General features: G+C 41.4%; 1 protein-coding gene across 2 annotated transcripts in view; it reads right to left on the bottom strand.

Moving 5' to 3' along the window:
• Positions 1-16,579, bottom strand: part of LRBA (LPS responsive beige-like anchor protein) — a 626,758-nt gene that overhangs the window by 564,503 nt on the left and 45,676 nt on the right. For both annotated transcript variants that reach the window (XM_088448343.1, XM_088448354.1), the window contains exons 4-10: positions 16,111-16,206; positions 15,282-15,403; positions 11,278-11,404; positions 10,525-10,644; positions 3,318-3,464; positions 2,678-2,875; positions 1,934-2,067 (exon numbers count right to left, since the gene is read on the bottom strand). In XM_088448343.1, the coding sequence (XP_088304469.1) occupies positions 1,934-2,067; positions 2,678-2,875; positions 3,318-3,464; positions 10,525-10,644; positions 11,278-11,404; positions 15,282-15,403; positions 16,111-16,206 (944 nt within the window). The remainder of the gene's footprint in view (positions 1-1,933; positions 2,068-2,677; positions 2,876-3,317; positions 3,465-10,524; positions 10,645-11,277; positions 11,405-15,281; positions 15,404-16,110; positions 16,207-16,579) is intronic.

Raw genomic sequence — 16,579 nt, 5'->3', positions numbered from 1 at the left:
GTAAAAGATTGTGGACACATTGTCCTTATATGGCTCTATACCAGAGGTTTATAAACTCCGCCACTACAGCTCTAGTTTTAAGGATATCTATGCTTGAGCGCAGGTGACTTAATTAGTACATCAGTACATTTGATTTAACCATCTGGAATTTGGGAAACTCTGCTCTCTACAATATACATTACATTTTGCTACTTATTCAGGAATAAAACTTGAAAATCACAGTATTAATATTCCTATCAGACTGAAGACATATTAATCAGGGTATATAAAGACTAAGGCCCAATGTTGCACGCAAGTTGTCAGCAACTGCATTTGTGTTACGTGTTTGGAACTAAATGCACCCACACAGAGTTGAATGCAGCTATGCAACTGCTGCACACCTACCTGTTTGCTTGGTTAAGTTAAATAGCAGTCATCATCATCAGCACACACACTTGCACCAGCCCTATATCTGCAATCCAGACTATGGGCCTGATTCAGAGCCGCTCGTTAGCGGCCGCTCGTTCGTTCTGAGCGATGTTAGCCCAACTGCGCATGCGTACGGATCGTTATACGCATGCGCTAACCAGTCAGTGCGGCCGAAATTCATGTGCTCGCAAAACAGCGAATGCCTGCTAATTTGAGTGACAGAAAGAGGCGTATGTGGGTGGTAACAGGGGAAGGTGCTTTAAAATGGGGAGTGGAAATCAGAACGCAGGCGTGCTTAAAGGTCAAAACGGGCGTTTTATGGGTGTGCATATTTAAAACAGCAGCGTCATTGACCACGTCACTGGGTTATTTTATAGTCAGAACTGCTCGCAAAATTGTGGTAGCAAACACCAACCCCAAGAATAGCGAGCAGTTCATACCCTTGTCGATGTACTCGATTAATCTAATAAATAGCGGACATGACGTAGGATGCGAGCGGCCAGGGGGCGTATTTTTCCAAAAAACGAACGCAAGTTTTGTTCGCTCGTTCAGACATAGAGGCGTGAACAGACCGCAAACAGCGAACGGTTCATTTGAATAGCCACCCCTTGTTTTAGAACGAACGACAGCAAATAGCGAGTGGCTCTGAATGAGGGCCTATGTTCGCACAACACGCACTCAGGCAACTATTAGGGATTTTTTTTTAATAGTTGACCCATGGTGAAAACGCAGAGCAGTGCTGCACAGATACCTTGGATTCATGCAGTGCTGTTCTAGGCTTGTTTTTTTCTTCTTTTTAATGAAGGTAAAAACCATAGCCAAATACCCGTAGAGATCACAAATCACCACCCCAATTTATTTTTTTTATTATTATTATTAATTATTATTAAAAAGAGCACTAACCACCAGACATATCAAGGGGCAAGTTCGAAAACCTACTAAATGACGTTATACCGGTTATTTGTATGGGGGACCAGCTGTGCATTGTTTTATGTGGTTTTTCTTCTTTGCCAAGCCAGGACATTGTGGCTACATGGATCGAAGATGATCCTCCCATTGGATTTATATAAACAACAGGTAAAAGAGGGTAATGTGGGGATGGGGATTTTTTCAATAACATTTTCAATGTGTCTGTCAGTGTCTTCATTTTTTATTCTTTCATGGCTCTCCAAGTGTCATCAAACCCTGGCAGCCATTAAAAAATTGGGCATGATTCGGCATGCTTGTACTGTAGAGATATTTTCTAACATTAAACTATGAGTGTTAGGAATAAGCCATTGTGCCATCAGTATGGGGCTAGATTCTCTTACAGAAGGAGGCCGGGATCCATGCTGCTCTTTAGACAAAATTGTCTGTCAGAGGCAACAAATTTATATTTAGCCATTTTTGCTGTGGTTTTTAGCTTCATAAATCTGTGGGATGCAAATATGCCAGGAAAACGCAGAAAACCCAGCTTGCTTAGTAGATTTACCCCACAGTCAGACAATATTAACTAAACAAATTCCAAAAATTCATATTAACTCACCAGACAGTAGTGTCAATGTGATCAGACCCGTATTGCTTATAGTCCAGCTGCGCAAAGAGAGGGAAGAGAACCTGCACTCCTCCAATGGAATGCATAGCACTCTGAATGGAGTGGGTTAACACAGCTTTCACGTCCTGGAAAATACATATAAAAATAGGTGGTCAAAATTTTGCATCTTAAGGGAAGTGAAAGTCTGAGCGATTGTACAGGAAGTTATCAGTTTCATGACAAATGCTTCTTAACCACATATCACTGTGTCTACAAGCATCGCAGGTACACTAAGGGGAGGGGTCACAAAACAGTGCACTGTAGTAATAATATATGTAATGTCTCATGTGGAAAAAAAATACATTAAATAACATTTTCCCTGCGTTTTACAAGGGCTTCATATGTTTTAGAACACCTCGGAAGAGAAAAATTGTAAACCCAGTGTGCATGTAGCCCATCTGCAATGCAGACAATGATAGCTGCAGAAGTGTAAAAGGAGTCACCACGCCTGTTTTACTAATAAAAATGAATAGTTGGCTAAACAGAAGTATCCAGATTACAGTTGTCTATCTATACCCAGCACAATACATTGCAGGTTGGGAAGACAAAGAGCGCTGTGATAATGTCAATATTTGTAATAATATTCAGAGTCAATTTATGTAGCAAGACTAGATAATGATTTAATCCTACTACAGAAGAGACCACATCCTCCATAGTAAAGCTGGCAGTTTTGCACACACTAAGAAGCTGTTGTACCTGAAGCATCAGGGCATGGGGTGAGTGCACAAATATAGAGGCATTATCTTTGGGAGAGGATTCCAGGCAGAGCTGAGCATCGGTGGCTCTTGGGTTGTATGTGAATGCGATGGAACCAGACAGCTTGCCATCATACAACAACAACTTGTGGTGCTCTGCAAGAAAGAGGTCACTTTCCGTCTTGAATTTAAATGTACCCTGTAAAAAGGAGGAAGAGGCTCATTTTCAGACCAGTCAAGTGCAAAAAAAAAATCTACAAATACCACTTCGTACTAGTTCAAGCACAGATTTCAAGATGAACCAGCTCATAATGAAAATGTCATAATAAACATCTAGGGAGGTATTTATCAAAGCTTGGAGTGAGATAATGTGGAGAAAGATAAAGTATTAACCAATCAGCTCCTAACACTTTTCAAACAGCCTGTAAAGTGACAGTTAAAAGATAATTGGTTAGCAGCTTACACCTATCCACTTTATATCACTCCAATCTTTGGTAAAAAATACCCCATAGATTTAAATACTAAATTATATACACAAATATAAATATACATACATACATACATACATACATACATACATACACACACAACCCCTATTTTGGGATCCTGTTAAAGCTAATTGCATGGGTCACAAGCATTACCTTGTATGATGGGCCCAATTGATAAATTGCAAAGATCTGAGCGGCATTAAGGGCTTCGCTGAATAGGTAGACAGAAGCCATTTGCCCACAAAATACTCGGTTAGCGTCTGCTGTTTCAGATGAACCCAAGAAACACTTGTCGAACGTCTAAAGAAGATAGATAATATACATATGAAAGAAACCATAAAACATCTTCCTGTATGTGACTTGTAGATCACAATACTACATAAAAACAACGGAAAGGAAACTATAGTTCTCACCTTTTTCTAGAAACGTAAAATAAATTTATATTTTATATGATGTATTTATGAAAGTATGACTTGGGAATAATTTTGGGGGCCTTGGTTGAGCTAAACATGAATGCCCCGATGAAGCAAGCATTGACAAACAAGGCTGCTCATGGCTCTAATGATCTCCTACGCAACAAGTGTTGCTGTCTCTAGTATAGCGATATTTAATAGAAATAATTTTAATTTTTTAAATATATTCTGTCAGAAAAGAATGCCGACTAGCACAGAAGTAATCAGCAATAGGAATATAACTGAAAGCATTTAATTTGGACAGTCCACAAAAGACCTGTTGTTACATTACTACATTGGAATAAACCAAAGATTTCCCTGGAGAGTAGTACTGCTGACCCCATCTCACAGTGCTGGAGCAGTAAATTTTTAGGTGTTCTTTTCCTATTTTGATTTAAACTGGCCACTAAGGGGCAGATTGAATTAGCAGCAGAAGCTGTTTAAATGGCAAACTGTTTCATGAACAAAAAGCTTATTCTGCTCACAGCCTACAGATGCTGGAACAGAAACAGCCTACTGTCGACAAAAGCGAAAATTATTCTGCCCCTAAAAGTTACAGTTTATTTTAAATAATAATATCTGCCCCTCCTCACCATTAATAGCTCCAATTACAATTTTGACAGGCATTTCACGCAACTTTAAAGTTCCATACTTTGCCACTTATACATATATAGTGATCAGTATATCGATTCAAGATGCCATTTAAGGCAAAACTTTATTTTTATTTTAAGTAATGATTTTTACTTGCCGTAAAATCTCTTCCTTGGAGTCCATCTGGAAGATGCCAATACCGTTGAGTTCTGAATAGTGATATGTGAAGTCGGACACTAACTAAGACTGGCTCCCACCCCCTGTATAACCTGTCCCCTTCCACTAGACCCTCAGTCTATGTTTAACAAAGCCGGATAAAGACCCATGGAGGAACTGAGAAAACCAGTAAATCAACAGGTAACTAGCATGAAACCAAACAAGGGAGGGATCCCAGCATCCCCTAAATGGACTCCAAGGAAGAGATTTTATGGCAAGTAAAAATAGTATTTCCTTTTTTAGCCATCTGGGGGATACCATTACCTCTGGGATCTACCAAAGCAAGCCAATTAAGGGGGGGGGGGGGGAGCATAGGAGCGGACCACTCGAAGAATCTTTTGCCCAACACTGGCGTCCCTTGCTCCAAATGTATAGAAGCGGTAACATTTTGTAAAAGTGTATACAGATGACCAGGTAGCTGCTTTGCACAGCTGCTCAACGGTGTCACCATGCCACACAGCCCAAGAAGCCCCGACAGCACAAGTCAAGTGGGCCCGAATTGAGTCTGGAACAGTCACATTTGAAAGCAAATATGCCTGTCGGATGGCAGAAGTGACCCATCTAGCCATGGATCCTTTCGAGACTGGCCAGCCTCTTTTTGGTGCATCAACCAACACCAGCAAAGAATCCGTACACCTCAAAGACGCAGTGCGCTCCAAGTAAATGCATTAAGCACGTACCACATCCAACAGTACTAAGAAAGAAGCTTTGCTAGTCACTGAAGCCTGGCAAAAGGATGGAAGGACAATATGCTGGTTAATTTGGAAAGCCAAGAACACTTTCGGGAGAAAGGAAGGTTTAGTGCGTAACACTACCCTAACCTCATGAAAACTGTAAAGTGGGGATTTACAGGAAAGTGACGAAAATTAACCTTCAAAGTGAGATATTGCAATTCTACAGATTTCCCAAGGCTCAAAAAGTGCCTTTTGAAGAGCCTCCAAAACTAAATGCAAGTCCCATGGTGGAACCAGCGGGACATAAGGAGGCTGTATGCGAAGAACCCCCTGCAAGAAGGTTTGAACTTAGGAATGGTGGCTAATTGTTTATGAATCAGAATCAATAGGGCTGGAATTTGAGAGAATCTAGGACCTTTAACCAACCCATCTTGCAGAAGAGACATGAGACGAGACACTGTGAACTTTTCGGATTTGAACTTATGTCGTTCACACCAAGAAATATATATACTCCATATCCGATGATAAATCTGGGAAGTGACTGGTTTTCAAACCTCTATCATGGTTTTCACAACAGATTCTGAAAACCCTTTGACCCTCAAGATGATGGATTCAACAACCATGCGTCAAAGCCAAATGAGGCAAATCGGGGTGATGGGATGGACCCTGAAGCAACAGATCTGGACGCAGGGGCAGTCGATACGGAACGTCTGCCAGCATGTTCCGAAGAACTGTGTACCAATGACTGTGTGGCCAGTCTGGAGCCACCAGAATGACCGGCTGTGCCACTGATCGAATCCGCTGAATTACCCTTGGTAACATTACCAGAGGAGGAAAGATGTATTCCAGCTGGAACACTCAAGGTGCTGTCATGGCATCCGCCAGAGATGCCTGAGGATCCCGGGACAGAGAATCGTACCTTGGAAGTTTCTTGTTGATATGAGAAGCCATTAGATCTATGTCTGGAGACCCCCATCTGGAGACTTTTTCTGCAAACACTTCCTGGTGCACTTCCCAATCCCCTGTATGCACACTGTGGTGCCTTAGGAAGTCCGCCTCCCAGATGTCCACCCCTGGAATGTAAATTGCCAATATAGCTGGAACCCAACTTTCTGCCCAAAGAAGGATGTAAGAAACATCCCTCTTTGCTCGCCAGCTGCGTGTGCAACCCTGCTTGTTTATATAAGCAACTGCCGTGGCATTGTCTGATTGAATTCACACTGGTAGGCTCCTTAGATGGGATTGAGTCTGAACCAATGCTTACCGAATCACCCTCAATTCCAGTATATTTATGTAAAGAGAAGCTTCCTGGACGGATCAAAGACACTGTAGGTGCATGTTTAGAACCACCGCCCCTCAGCCTGTTAGGCTGGCATCTGTGGTGACAATTATCAAATTTATTACTGATAATTGGCAACCCCTGTTCACATTTGCATCCTGTAGCCAAAGAAGTGACTGACGGGTCTGCAGAGATAATCTGAACATCTGCTTGTTTAATCGAGGGTCTGATTTCACCCTTGACGAAGCAATTGGTCTTGCAGTGGCCAGGCATCGCCTCTGGCGAAAGGAACGGCTTCGAATGAAGCCACCCTTTTCCCCAGTAGCTGCATAGCCCTGATGACTGAGATATGAGGCATCTGTAAAATTTTCCTTATTTTGGATTGAATATCCTGAATCTTTGCCTGCGGAAGAAACACTCTGTGACTTTGGGTGTCGAAGAGAAGACCCAAAAATACCATCCTTTGAGATGAAATTAAATTTAACTTGGGTAAATTGATGATCCAGCCGAATCTGAGGCATGCCTATGGTAATCTGAAGTTGCTGTTGCAATAGGGCTATTGAAGGTGCCCTTAGCAACAAATCATCCATATAAACCAACATATTGACCCCCCCACTCCTGAATAGGAAGATAATGTGTGCCATAACCTTTGTAAAGACTCTTGGAGCAGTGGACAAACCGAATGGCAGAGCCTGGAACTGAAAATGCCGGTACTCCACTGCAAACCACAGAAGATGTTGATGACCATATTGGAATATGGGAGGTAGGCATCCTTGATATCTATGGAGGTCAGAAATATCCCTTCCTCCATGGAACAAATGACTGACCTTATGGACTCCTCTGGAATTTTTCCAAGTGGAGATAAGCATTTAACCCCCTGAGGTTGAGAATGAGACAAAACAACATGTCCGGATTGTCTACCAAGAAAAGACTGGCGTAAACCCCAGGTCCTGCTGTAGAACCGGAATAATTACTCCGTTGTCGCAAAGCGTAGAAATTGCTTGTATGAGAGTCGCCTTTCTGCAGCCATCCGCAGGGAGAGGAGTGGAAAAGAAATCTTTCTGGAACAGGACCCTCCAAATCTAAAATGTAACCCCTGGCTACCAATTGATTTATCCAAAAATCCGGGTTGGATTGAATCCAAGTTTCCAGGAATTTGATCAAGTGGCCTCCCACCAGGGGATGGGTCCCAGTCCTGTGAGAGTCATGTTGATTGACCTGCTGACTCAGCAGAAGGGCGACAGGTGCCAAGGACACCATGCAACCTGAAGGCACCTCTACGGGGAGCCCTAGGCATACTCCGGAAAGGCCTGAAAGCTTCCCCTGCCTTGGGTCCGAAAGGAACGAAACTTAGGGGATTTTGGTTTTGGTGTTGACACTGGAAGGTAAGGACCTTTGCCTCCCATGACCTGAGAAATAATTTTAGTTCATTCTGGAACAAACAGAAAACCCCCAAAAGCCTTGCTTGGACTCTATGTCTGCCTTCCATGTTTTAAGCGATAGAGAACCGCTGGCGGAAATGGCCAAAGCGGAAATATGAACCTGTACATGGATAGTATCTATTAAAGTATCACCTTTATAGGTCAGAGCTTCCAAAAGCTGATCAGCTAATGAACTAGCTTCAGACAAATCCTCTGATTGAAATTCAGTAATCATCTGGGTCATCCAGGAATTGATAGCCTTTATCCTGGCGCTGGCCAGGACAGGATGCAACGAGACTCCTGTCAAAGTGACTATAGATTTAAGTAAAGCCTCAATCTATTTATAGGATCATTAGGTGTTACAGACTGTGTTGTTCGAATAACAGTATTCCTGACCAACCTAGCAATAGTAGCATCCACCATGGGTGGAATTTCTCAAAGCTTGGTATCCTGTTCTGAAATAAAATACTTGGGGAGGTTTCCTAGTCGCCGGCGCTTCCATCCAGATAACTGCAGAGCTCTGATGTTACCGCGGCGCCGCATCATGGGGGCGTTCAACGAGCCACCCTCTCACACAAAAGCAAGCAGCATGTTCAGCTCTGTAACGTCAGCCGGAGGTCTCCGTCAGGGGGTTGAAATCGGTGAGCCCTGCAGAAGCCTGGGAAAGGTGGAGGCGCATGCACTGGGGTTCTACAGCTGCTGCTGCATGGCCAGCCGCTCTGCTAAAGCGGCATGCCGGGAAGCAGTAAATACAGCAAACAAGGTCATTTACCTATAAAATGTATCAAGCTTACCTTTTTGCCAGCGGCCTCCTCAGATGCGTATTTGGTATGGAGAGAGACCCAGGGACTATGTAGTTTGGAGACTTCCCCAGGGGCCGTCTTTAGAGTGGGATACAGGGTTCACACAAACCTCTATTTCTATCTATCTAGCTCCCACTCTGCTAGTGCTTGTTGCCTGTTGCCAGGAACTAAGCACCCAAACCAAACAGAAAAATTAAACCTAACTAAAAGCTAGACGTAGCTAGTGCCTTACTCCAACGCACTACAAACAAGAGTGAGATTCTAGTGGAAGGGGAGTATTTATATAGGGGGTGGGCACCAGTCTTAATTAGTTAGTGCCAGACTCCACAGCTTACTATGCATAACCCAGAGATAATGGCATCCCCCAGATGGATGAAAAAGGAATGTAAACTAGTTCAAATTAAAATTCCAGAGACCCTGGAATGTTTTTAGCTACATTTGTGTCAATTATGTATAGCAATCACTGACGGTTGGTTTGTGTCAAATTTAATATTGTATGTACATTTTACGTACTGCACAAATTTGGTCTTACATTGAACACACTGCTTTAGAAAATTTGTTTCTACATCCTCCTACCACAACTGCATTGCTTTAAATGATCATTTAAACAGGCATTTTCTTGAGCCGCAATTCAACTAGAATAATAATTTTTTGCAGCCATCGCCAAGGTACATTAGATCACAGTTAACCGCTATAATGTGTTGCCTATGCTTACTATATGATCAAAGAATCTATTTCCAAACACAAACAGGCACCTCCAGCAGCTCCCCTGCGCATGCCCACCCCCAGCAGCTCCCCTGCGCATGCCCACCCCAGGCAGCTCCCCAGTGGACATCAGAATGAACATTTGACATTCTTCTCATCTGCACAACATTCATATGCTGGATACACACTAGACAATTTCTCTGACAATAATCCAAATTGGACCGACATATCGTCCGGTTCGTGTGTATGCACTATGCGCGCTCCCAAGGGGCCGATGGAGCGACCCAGCTGCTGACGCCAGTAAAGTGCATAGTGCAGGTGAACTATATATTAAGCAGTCATTCACCGTATTCAGTGTGTACCGACCGCCCGATATATTGTGCCAAATTACCATCAGGCGTTGAATTGGCGGGTCACCTAGTGTGTACCCAGCCATACACTATGATCCCTAACTCTTCATCAGAATCAAAACATTTGAAATGCCTCACAACAGCAAAATAGGTAAGTCATTAAAATAACATTCTAAAAACAAACATTGGGGGAGATTCAATTCAACGCGAATTGAATAGCTCCCTGCGCTATTCAAGTCAGTGCTCTGTGTGGTCAGAGAATGCCGGTTATTGCGGCTTAACAAGGGTGTTAAGGCGCGTTAACTGGCATTCTCTGGTTGGATTTCTCCTCGCATCCCCAGAGGAGTGCGAGGAAAAATCCTTAGCCCACCCAAACAGCGCACTGAATTGAATAGCTCCGAAGGCTCGCTCCCAGCACTATTCAATTCGCGCTGAATTGAATCGCCCAATTGATAGTAACCAAGGAGATGAGAAAAACAAGGTTTTGGTCATAGCAACTATGTTCTGGGTATCAATTTCTAGAAAACCTCCTCTTCCTTTTTTAAAGCTTTATTTCAGTTTTCCAGCCAACTTCACAGTCTCAGTGGGCTGGAGAACTGGAAATATGCAGATTTCCCTTTGCCACACCAGATGTGCATATTGCATATGCCCCATGTGCAACCAGCAGCAGAACTGGAGACTCACATACAGTGTGCGATGCAGGGGCACTATATCTTTGTTTTATTACACCTCTTTCTAATCAGTTTAATAAATTACCCCTTTAAAATTAAATCCTGTGAAACAGCAAAAGATGTAAAATAGAATATGTTAAAATCTGTGACTGGTGCTAATAGCACTCAAGCTGGTAAAGCCGCAGTCAATGAACTCACGTCACTTGTATTGACAAGCCAGGTTATCTCGCCATATGAAGCTAATTCACCATTCACATAACATCGTAGTTCACTGTTCTTCCATCGATTGTAAATGTGGACGATTGACACCATATACCACTAAGGCAAACATAATAAAAATATTTATTGCTTTAAGACAACATTAGCACAACAAAATCGATTTTAAGAACAGGGATTCTATAAGAAAAATGCTATAGACCCTAATTGAATATTAATAACTTGTAAACATAAAATTATATCAATACAGTGATTTTTATTACTTAAAAGTAGATGCGCAGTTCGGTTTCAACTCTGTTCTTTTCACCAAATTTGTACAAATTCGGATTTATCTCATTGGCTATCCAAAACACGTTCTAGCCGTATAGCCAATATGATGCAGTTTTTGAGATCCGAATAGAACCAAGTAAAACCGAACTGCTCATCTCGACTTAAAAGTGTTACTGACTGAGTATCATAACATGAAAAGCTGCAAGCATTTGTCACAGCAGGTAGGTGTCATTTTCTACTTCTTTACACTAAAGCTGCCAAATATTTACCTAGATCTCTATAGGTAGAAAAGTACTTACTGCGCTGTAAAATATACCTATTTGTCTATAACATTTAACCGATACCATTCAACTATACTGCTCGTGTGTGGTATTTTATGTCAGCAGTCAAAAGGATGACCACATAATGTCGACATGGGGGCATATTCAATTAGGTGCGAAAAGTCCCGTACTAAACATTTCTCACCTTCTGTGGCTTGAAATCAAACTTCACGCAATGCTGGAAGCCTTTTCCCTTGGACTTTATGGATGTGACAATTAAGCAACCACCAACAAAATGAGCAGAATACCCAAGTCCTTTGTTTGTTCTGAAGCTAAGAAAGAGGAATATAATAAAAGGCAGTATTTACTCTCCTCATTAGATTTTCGTATAATAAAAACTGTGCAAAAGAGAAAACAATATATATATACAAAAAATTATCTATATCTATACAGGGATGTAGTGATGAGAGCCGCCGGTCTCAATGCAGACAGCGGAATCCCGGCAAGGGAGGGTTAGTATTACGGAGTCTAGTGGGGTTAGCATTAGGTTTGGGGGGGGAAATTAGGGTTAGGCACCACCAGGGGGAGGTTAGAGTTAGGCACCACTAAGGGAGGGTTAGGGGGCACAGGGGAGGGTTAGTATACTTACCAATCCCAGTCGGTATCTCCTCATGTTGGGCATCCGCTGTTGGGATTTGAACTGGCGGCTAAACAGAACCGACATTTCAATCCCATTCCTCTATACCAGTGTTAATCCCAACCTCTGTCCTCAAGGCACACTAACAGTCTTGGTTTTAGTGATATCCATGATTGTGCTCAGATGCTTAAATCAATATAACTGAGGTACTAATTAAGTCACTTGTGCTCAACTATGGCTATCCCTAAAACCTGGACTGGTAGTGTGCCTTGAGGACCATGGTTGGGAACCCCTGCTCTATACACACACTGTACACACTAAGATACATTTGACATAATCATTCGTATTTGTAATGTGACAATAACCTGGGTTACAAACTGGAGTCATACATGGCAGTATGCCCACATGGGGAAGCTACAGAGCATAGGGAGGGAGAGAACATACAGTATGCATCTTCATCCACGTTTCATCATCCATTTTTCTGAGTAAAGACTGTACAATTCCTGTATCATAAAAATACTCCTAGTTCCTAAAGGAATACTTTAGGATGAAGGAGGGGGTACCCCACAGATTACAAATTTTGGGTTCCGTACAACTGGTAGCAAATGGCCATACATCCAGTGAGCTGGAAGATCAATCTGCCATTTATAGATAGTTCAACATCTGAAAGAGATTGGGAGTGGAGGAAATTCAGTTCTGCCAATGATCAGAAGCTAGCCAGACTAATTGGGCCCTAAAGGATCAAGCTGGTCAAGCCAAGGACAGAACAGCCATATCGGTCCAATTTAGCAGTACACATGTGGCATGGGTATAGATGTGGTCACTCCACAATTAGACAGTACCTCCTCATGTATGGGTAACTTAATTCAGTTTTAAAGTGTGTCTTGAACAGAGAGGTTGCTTAATTAAATCAAAGAGTGAAACTGTGGGTGGGGAGGCAATCACATGTAAATCTCTATTAAAAGGAATATCAATAGCAATTTTACTCCTCAACATGGAAGTCGGGACGGAAGGTGGCGGTGTGCCAGCCCCAAAAACATTTGAAAGGAGCAGCAGCAGCGGACTGTCAGGGGCTGTGCTTTATTATAGCATGGAGGAGGAGGTGTAATGTGCCGGTCTTTAAGTTAAAACACTGCAAATTACACTTCCTCCTCCATGCTGTGCAGCTATTACTATGAAGCACAATCTCTGACAGTCTGCGGCCACTGCTTAGGTAAGGGTAGTGGATAGACCCCTTTCCACAGCCTTAGGTAATTGGGAGGGGAGGGTAGAGTGACGAGAGGGGGGGGGGGGGGGGGGGACGCCAGGATGATTTTTATCTTGCTCCCCAACATAAAATAGTTCTGTTGCCCCTGCTCCTTAAATGTTATTTTAGCAACATTGTTCCTTTAAATGAATTGGCAGTTGTTGCATGGTGATTGGAATAGGGAACACCGCCATTATTGCAGAGGACCTGTCATAAAGGTCACTGAGAATTTTCTTGTATATTCATACAGCCTAAAACGAAGTGCCTTCACTGTTCACTCCACCAATGAGAAAAGCATGAAATCTGAGCACGCTATATGCAAGGTAATTGGAACTGCTGCGGAAATTAGCTCACGCCTGCTCCCAGAAGGCTTTGGCTTATCTCATACCTCTCGCACATAGCAAGTACAGAGGAGCTAAAGACAAAGACACTGGGAAACAAGCAGAAGGCAATATGCAGCATCTGTACAGGGTGCATGGGGATATTTTACACTCTCCCAGACAGTGGTAGCAGTGGGGAACTTGAATATTTAGGTTATAAAAACAGACCAATTTAGATATGATACAAGTATGCACTGCAGTATTGTCACCAGCATGCATCTCTTGTAGCGGCGAATCTGTAGGCTGCAGATCAGTGAATACGTTACTTACAAAGCATAAATTCTGTGCCTGCACAAGATGGGTGCAAATAATACACCTTGTGACTAGATATTTGCAAAGTACAAGAATATATAGTGTATGCTAGATTCAAGGAATCCTGTATCAGAAGATATATCTTACTCAAAAGAGACCTGAAAATTTTGAAGTTACCCATGTATAGTGCCTCATATATAAAATAATATTACAAACATGTAAGCACAACCTATTACAGTAGGACCTGAAACTTCAAATCTCCCAATGACAAATTAATTTAGGATCCAACTGTCTATATAAAATAAAGTACTAAAGTATAGAGTATAATATAATTATTTTCCAGCTAGGAAAGAAAAGGAATAGGCTTCACACTTTTATTCTGCTGGCTGAGAAATCTAAGCCCAAAGCAGGTCACAATCTAGTGGTAAGTGATAACACGTGAGGGCACACACATATCACAGTTGGAAAATATGTATAAATAAGTGATGATCTGTCCAAACCATTCCCAGATATACCCATAGCACAGACATTTTCAGTGAGGTCTATGGTCTTCAAATTAGATACTTTGTCTACTGTGGCTTGCCAAATATTAGGCAGGAATCGTAAAAAGTTCCTGTATTGAAACATTTTTAATATGCATTTAACAAAGCCACAGAAACCCACCTTAAAATTTATTTGGATCAGTTACATGGGTGAGCCCCATAGCAAGATTGGGGGGGGGGGGGGGGGTGCTTGGCAATGTTGTACCAGCCCCAGTTCCTGGTTTAATCTTCTGAAGCTTGAGTGGAAGACCTGGCACTGTGAGACCTCCTTATTTGGCCCTGTAGTGGCAGTCCCCGTGGACATCATGAATAAGCTTAACTTCAAGTCTTAAGAGCCTGCAAGTACTACAACTATGACCTCTAACCAAATCTGTAGGAACTACATAAAACATGTATGGACTATTCTTTTAGGATCCCATTCACCTCCATTCACATGTAAAAGGGACCAATATACTAGTGCTGCACGCTTCCCTTCTACTATAGCATGTCAGATACAAAACAGTTAGTTTTAACTTTTAAGTAGTGTGATCCAAATCAGAGAGTGCCATCTGCTCTTCCTTCAAACGCTAGATTTCTTTTCCAATTCAAGGCATGTTTAGCCACTTGTAAAACTGCTACTACTAAGATGGTATTGTACAAGTAAATCAGAAGGTATTTTGTTTATTAGATGGCTGTCTTACACAATTTTTTAATTGCTGTCTCCTTGGCGTCTGACGGTTATTACACTGTTTTGTTAAAAACTAAGGTTTAAAAAAATCAATAAAAAAACATCCACAACAGTGTAAGATAATATCAATACAATAAAAAGTTTCACAAAATCAGTTTTTCCCCAAACCATGTTTAGGATTTTTATATTTTTTTAATGAATTCATTTGTTTTGCATCCTCAAAATGTTTTGCTTTAAGTAACCAATACTTTAGATTTAATGGCAGGTTGTATCTGACTAATATACAGTACATTGCACGCAGATACACTTAATTTTTCCCAAATTAAAAGAAAAAAAAAACTCTGTATAATGAAATACAATTGTAGGTAAAGAGTAATCTAACTAGCAACAAATTTAGGTGTTAATCTCATCACTTTTCCCAATACGCCAAATACCAACTCAAAGGTAAGTGTGCCCACTATGCAGAAGGAATATACCACACTTACCAATACAAATATGGTTTTGCCTTGTCCACATTGATGTTGTTTATGGGATCCATTCTCAGCCAAGTGTGAAATGTGAATCCATTCTGATATGGCCATTTAGCTATTGGGGGTAAGGCAATGGCCTAAAGATAAATTCATAATTAACATTTCATAATGGCTTAAACACCAAGCATAGCACATTTTATAACACTTTCACAATACAGATATTAAGCTGCAACAACCATTAGTCAGCATATAATAAAAAATATGCAATAATCACATTATTATTATTAGAGGGAAGAAGATATTGTATTACACAACCTGAATGAACTATGCACAATCACTTAACCAACATGATTGCTACATACTGGTACAAGATGCAGCTGTGTCATTGTCTAAATAGATACTAATTTTCTTAGTTATATAAACCTCCCTGAGCCCTCAAGAATCAGCACTTTCACAGTCACAGATTAGGCAATGGTGCATAAAATACAATACGTGTGTAATATTGGTTTTATTAGTTTTGAATTATTTAACAATGATATCAAATGCTTTCTTGGCAAACATATACAAAAAGTGGGAAAGGAAAACTAAAGGGCCTTCAAACACACAAATGGAGATTTTGATCCATGTTACGATCTCAGCTTAGTCCATTATAGACCAAGAAGACTAATGTATCAGGAACCATGTACGCTTATGGGTTTTATAAAGCAATGTTTTTATTTGGAGGGCCACACTGATGGCATTTGCTATAACAATGGATCTGATTGCACATGGCTCTAGTGTTCATTGCATTGCCGGAAACATAATAATAAGGCAGTGCAGAGGAGTTAAGACTCAAGGTACTTACTGCAGCACTCTTCCCAGGAAAGTTGAAGAAGGCATCAGGACCATACTTCTGAGGCATGTGCTTTAACACAGACAATAGCTTAACTGCGTGTAGAGGCTAAAGAGCATGGATACAAATTTATGACAATAAGGGTAATGATATTGAAACGCCTAACATCATTGCATCTTTTCTCCATTCAGCAGATATATCTGTATACATTTTTTATTTAATAACCGTATATATTTTGTGACTGGAAATTGCAGTAACATATTAGAAACCCGTATACGTTTCTCTGCATTTACTGGAATTCTAGATCGGTTTCTTTCATTGTGAAGGTTTCATTAATGAATATTTAAATTGTAAGCACCACTGTGCTTTGCAGATGTGCTGGGGCTCTTATGAGGGCGCGCTGTATACAGTTTCACCAACTCTTATTGTAAAGAATCTTTGTCACAGCTGGTGATTTTAGCTTTTAGGTATAGCCTGCAGA

The sequence above is a fragment of the Taudactylus pleione genome, unplaced genomic scaffold, assembly GCF_031769625.1.
Source record: "Taudactylus pleione unplaced genomic scaffold, aTauple2 ptg000021l, whole genome shotgun sequence".
Classification (NCBI taxonomy): domain Eukaryota; kingdom Metazoa; phylum Chordata; class Amphibia; order Anura; family Myobatrachidae; genus Taudactylus; species Taudactylus pleione.
The sequence above is the reverse complement of the archived record's forward strand: the minus strand, read 5'-3'. Positions and strand labels throughout refer to the sequence as shown.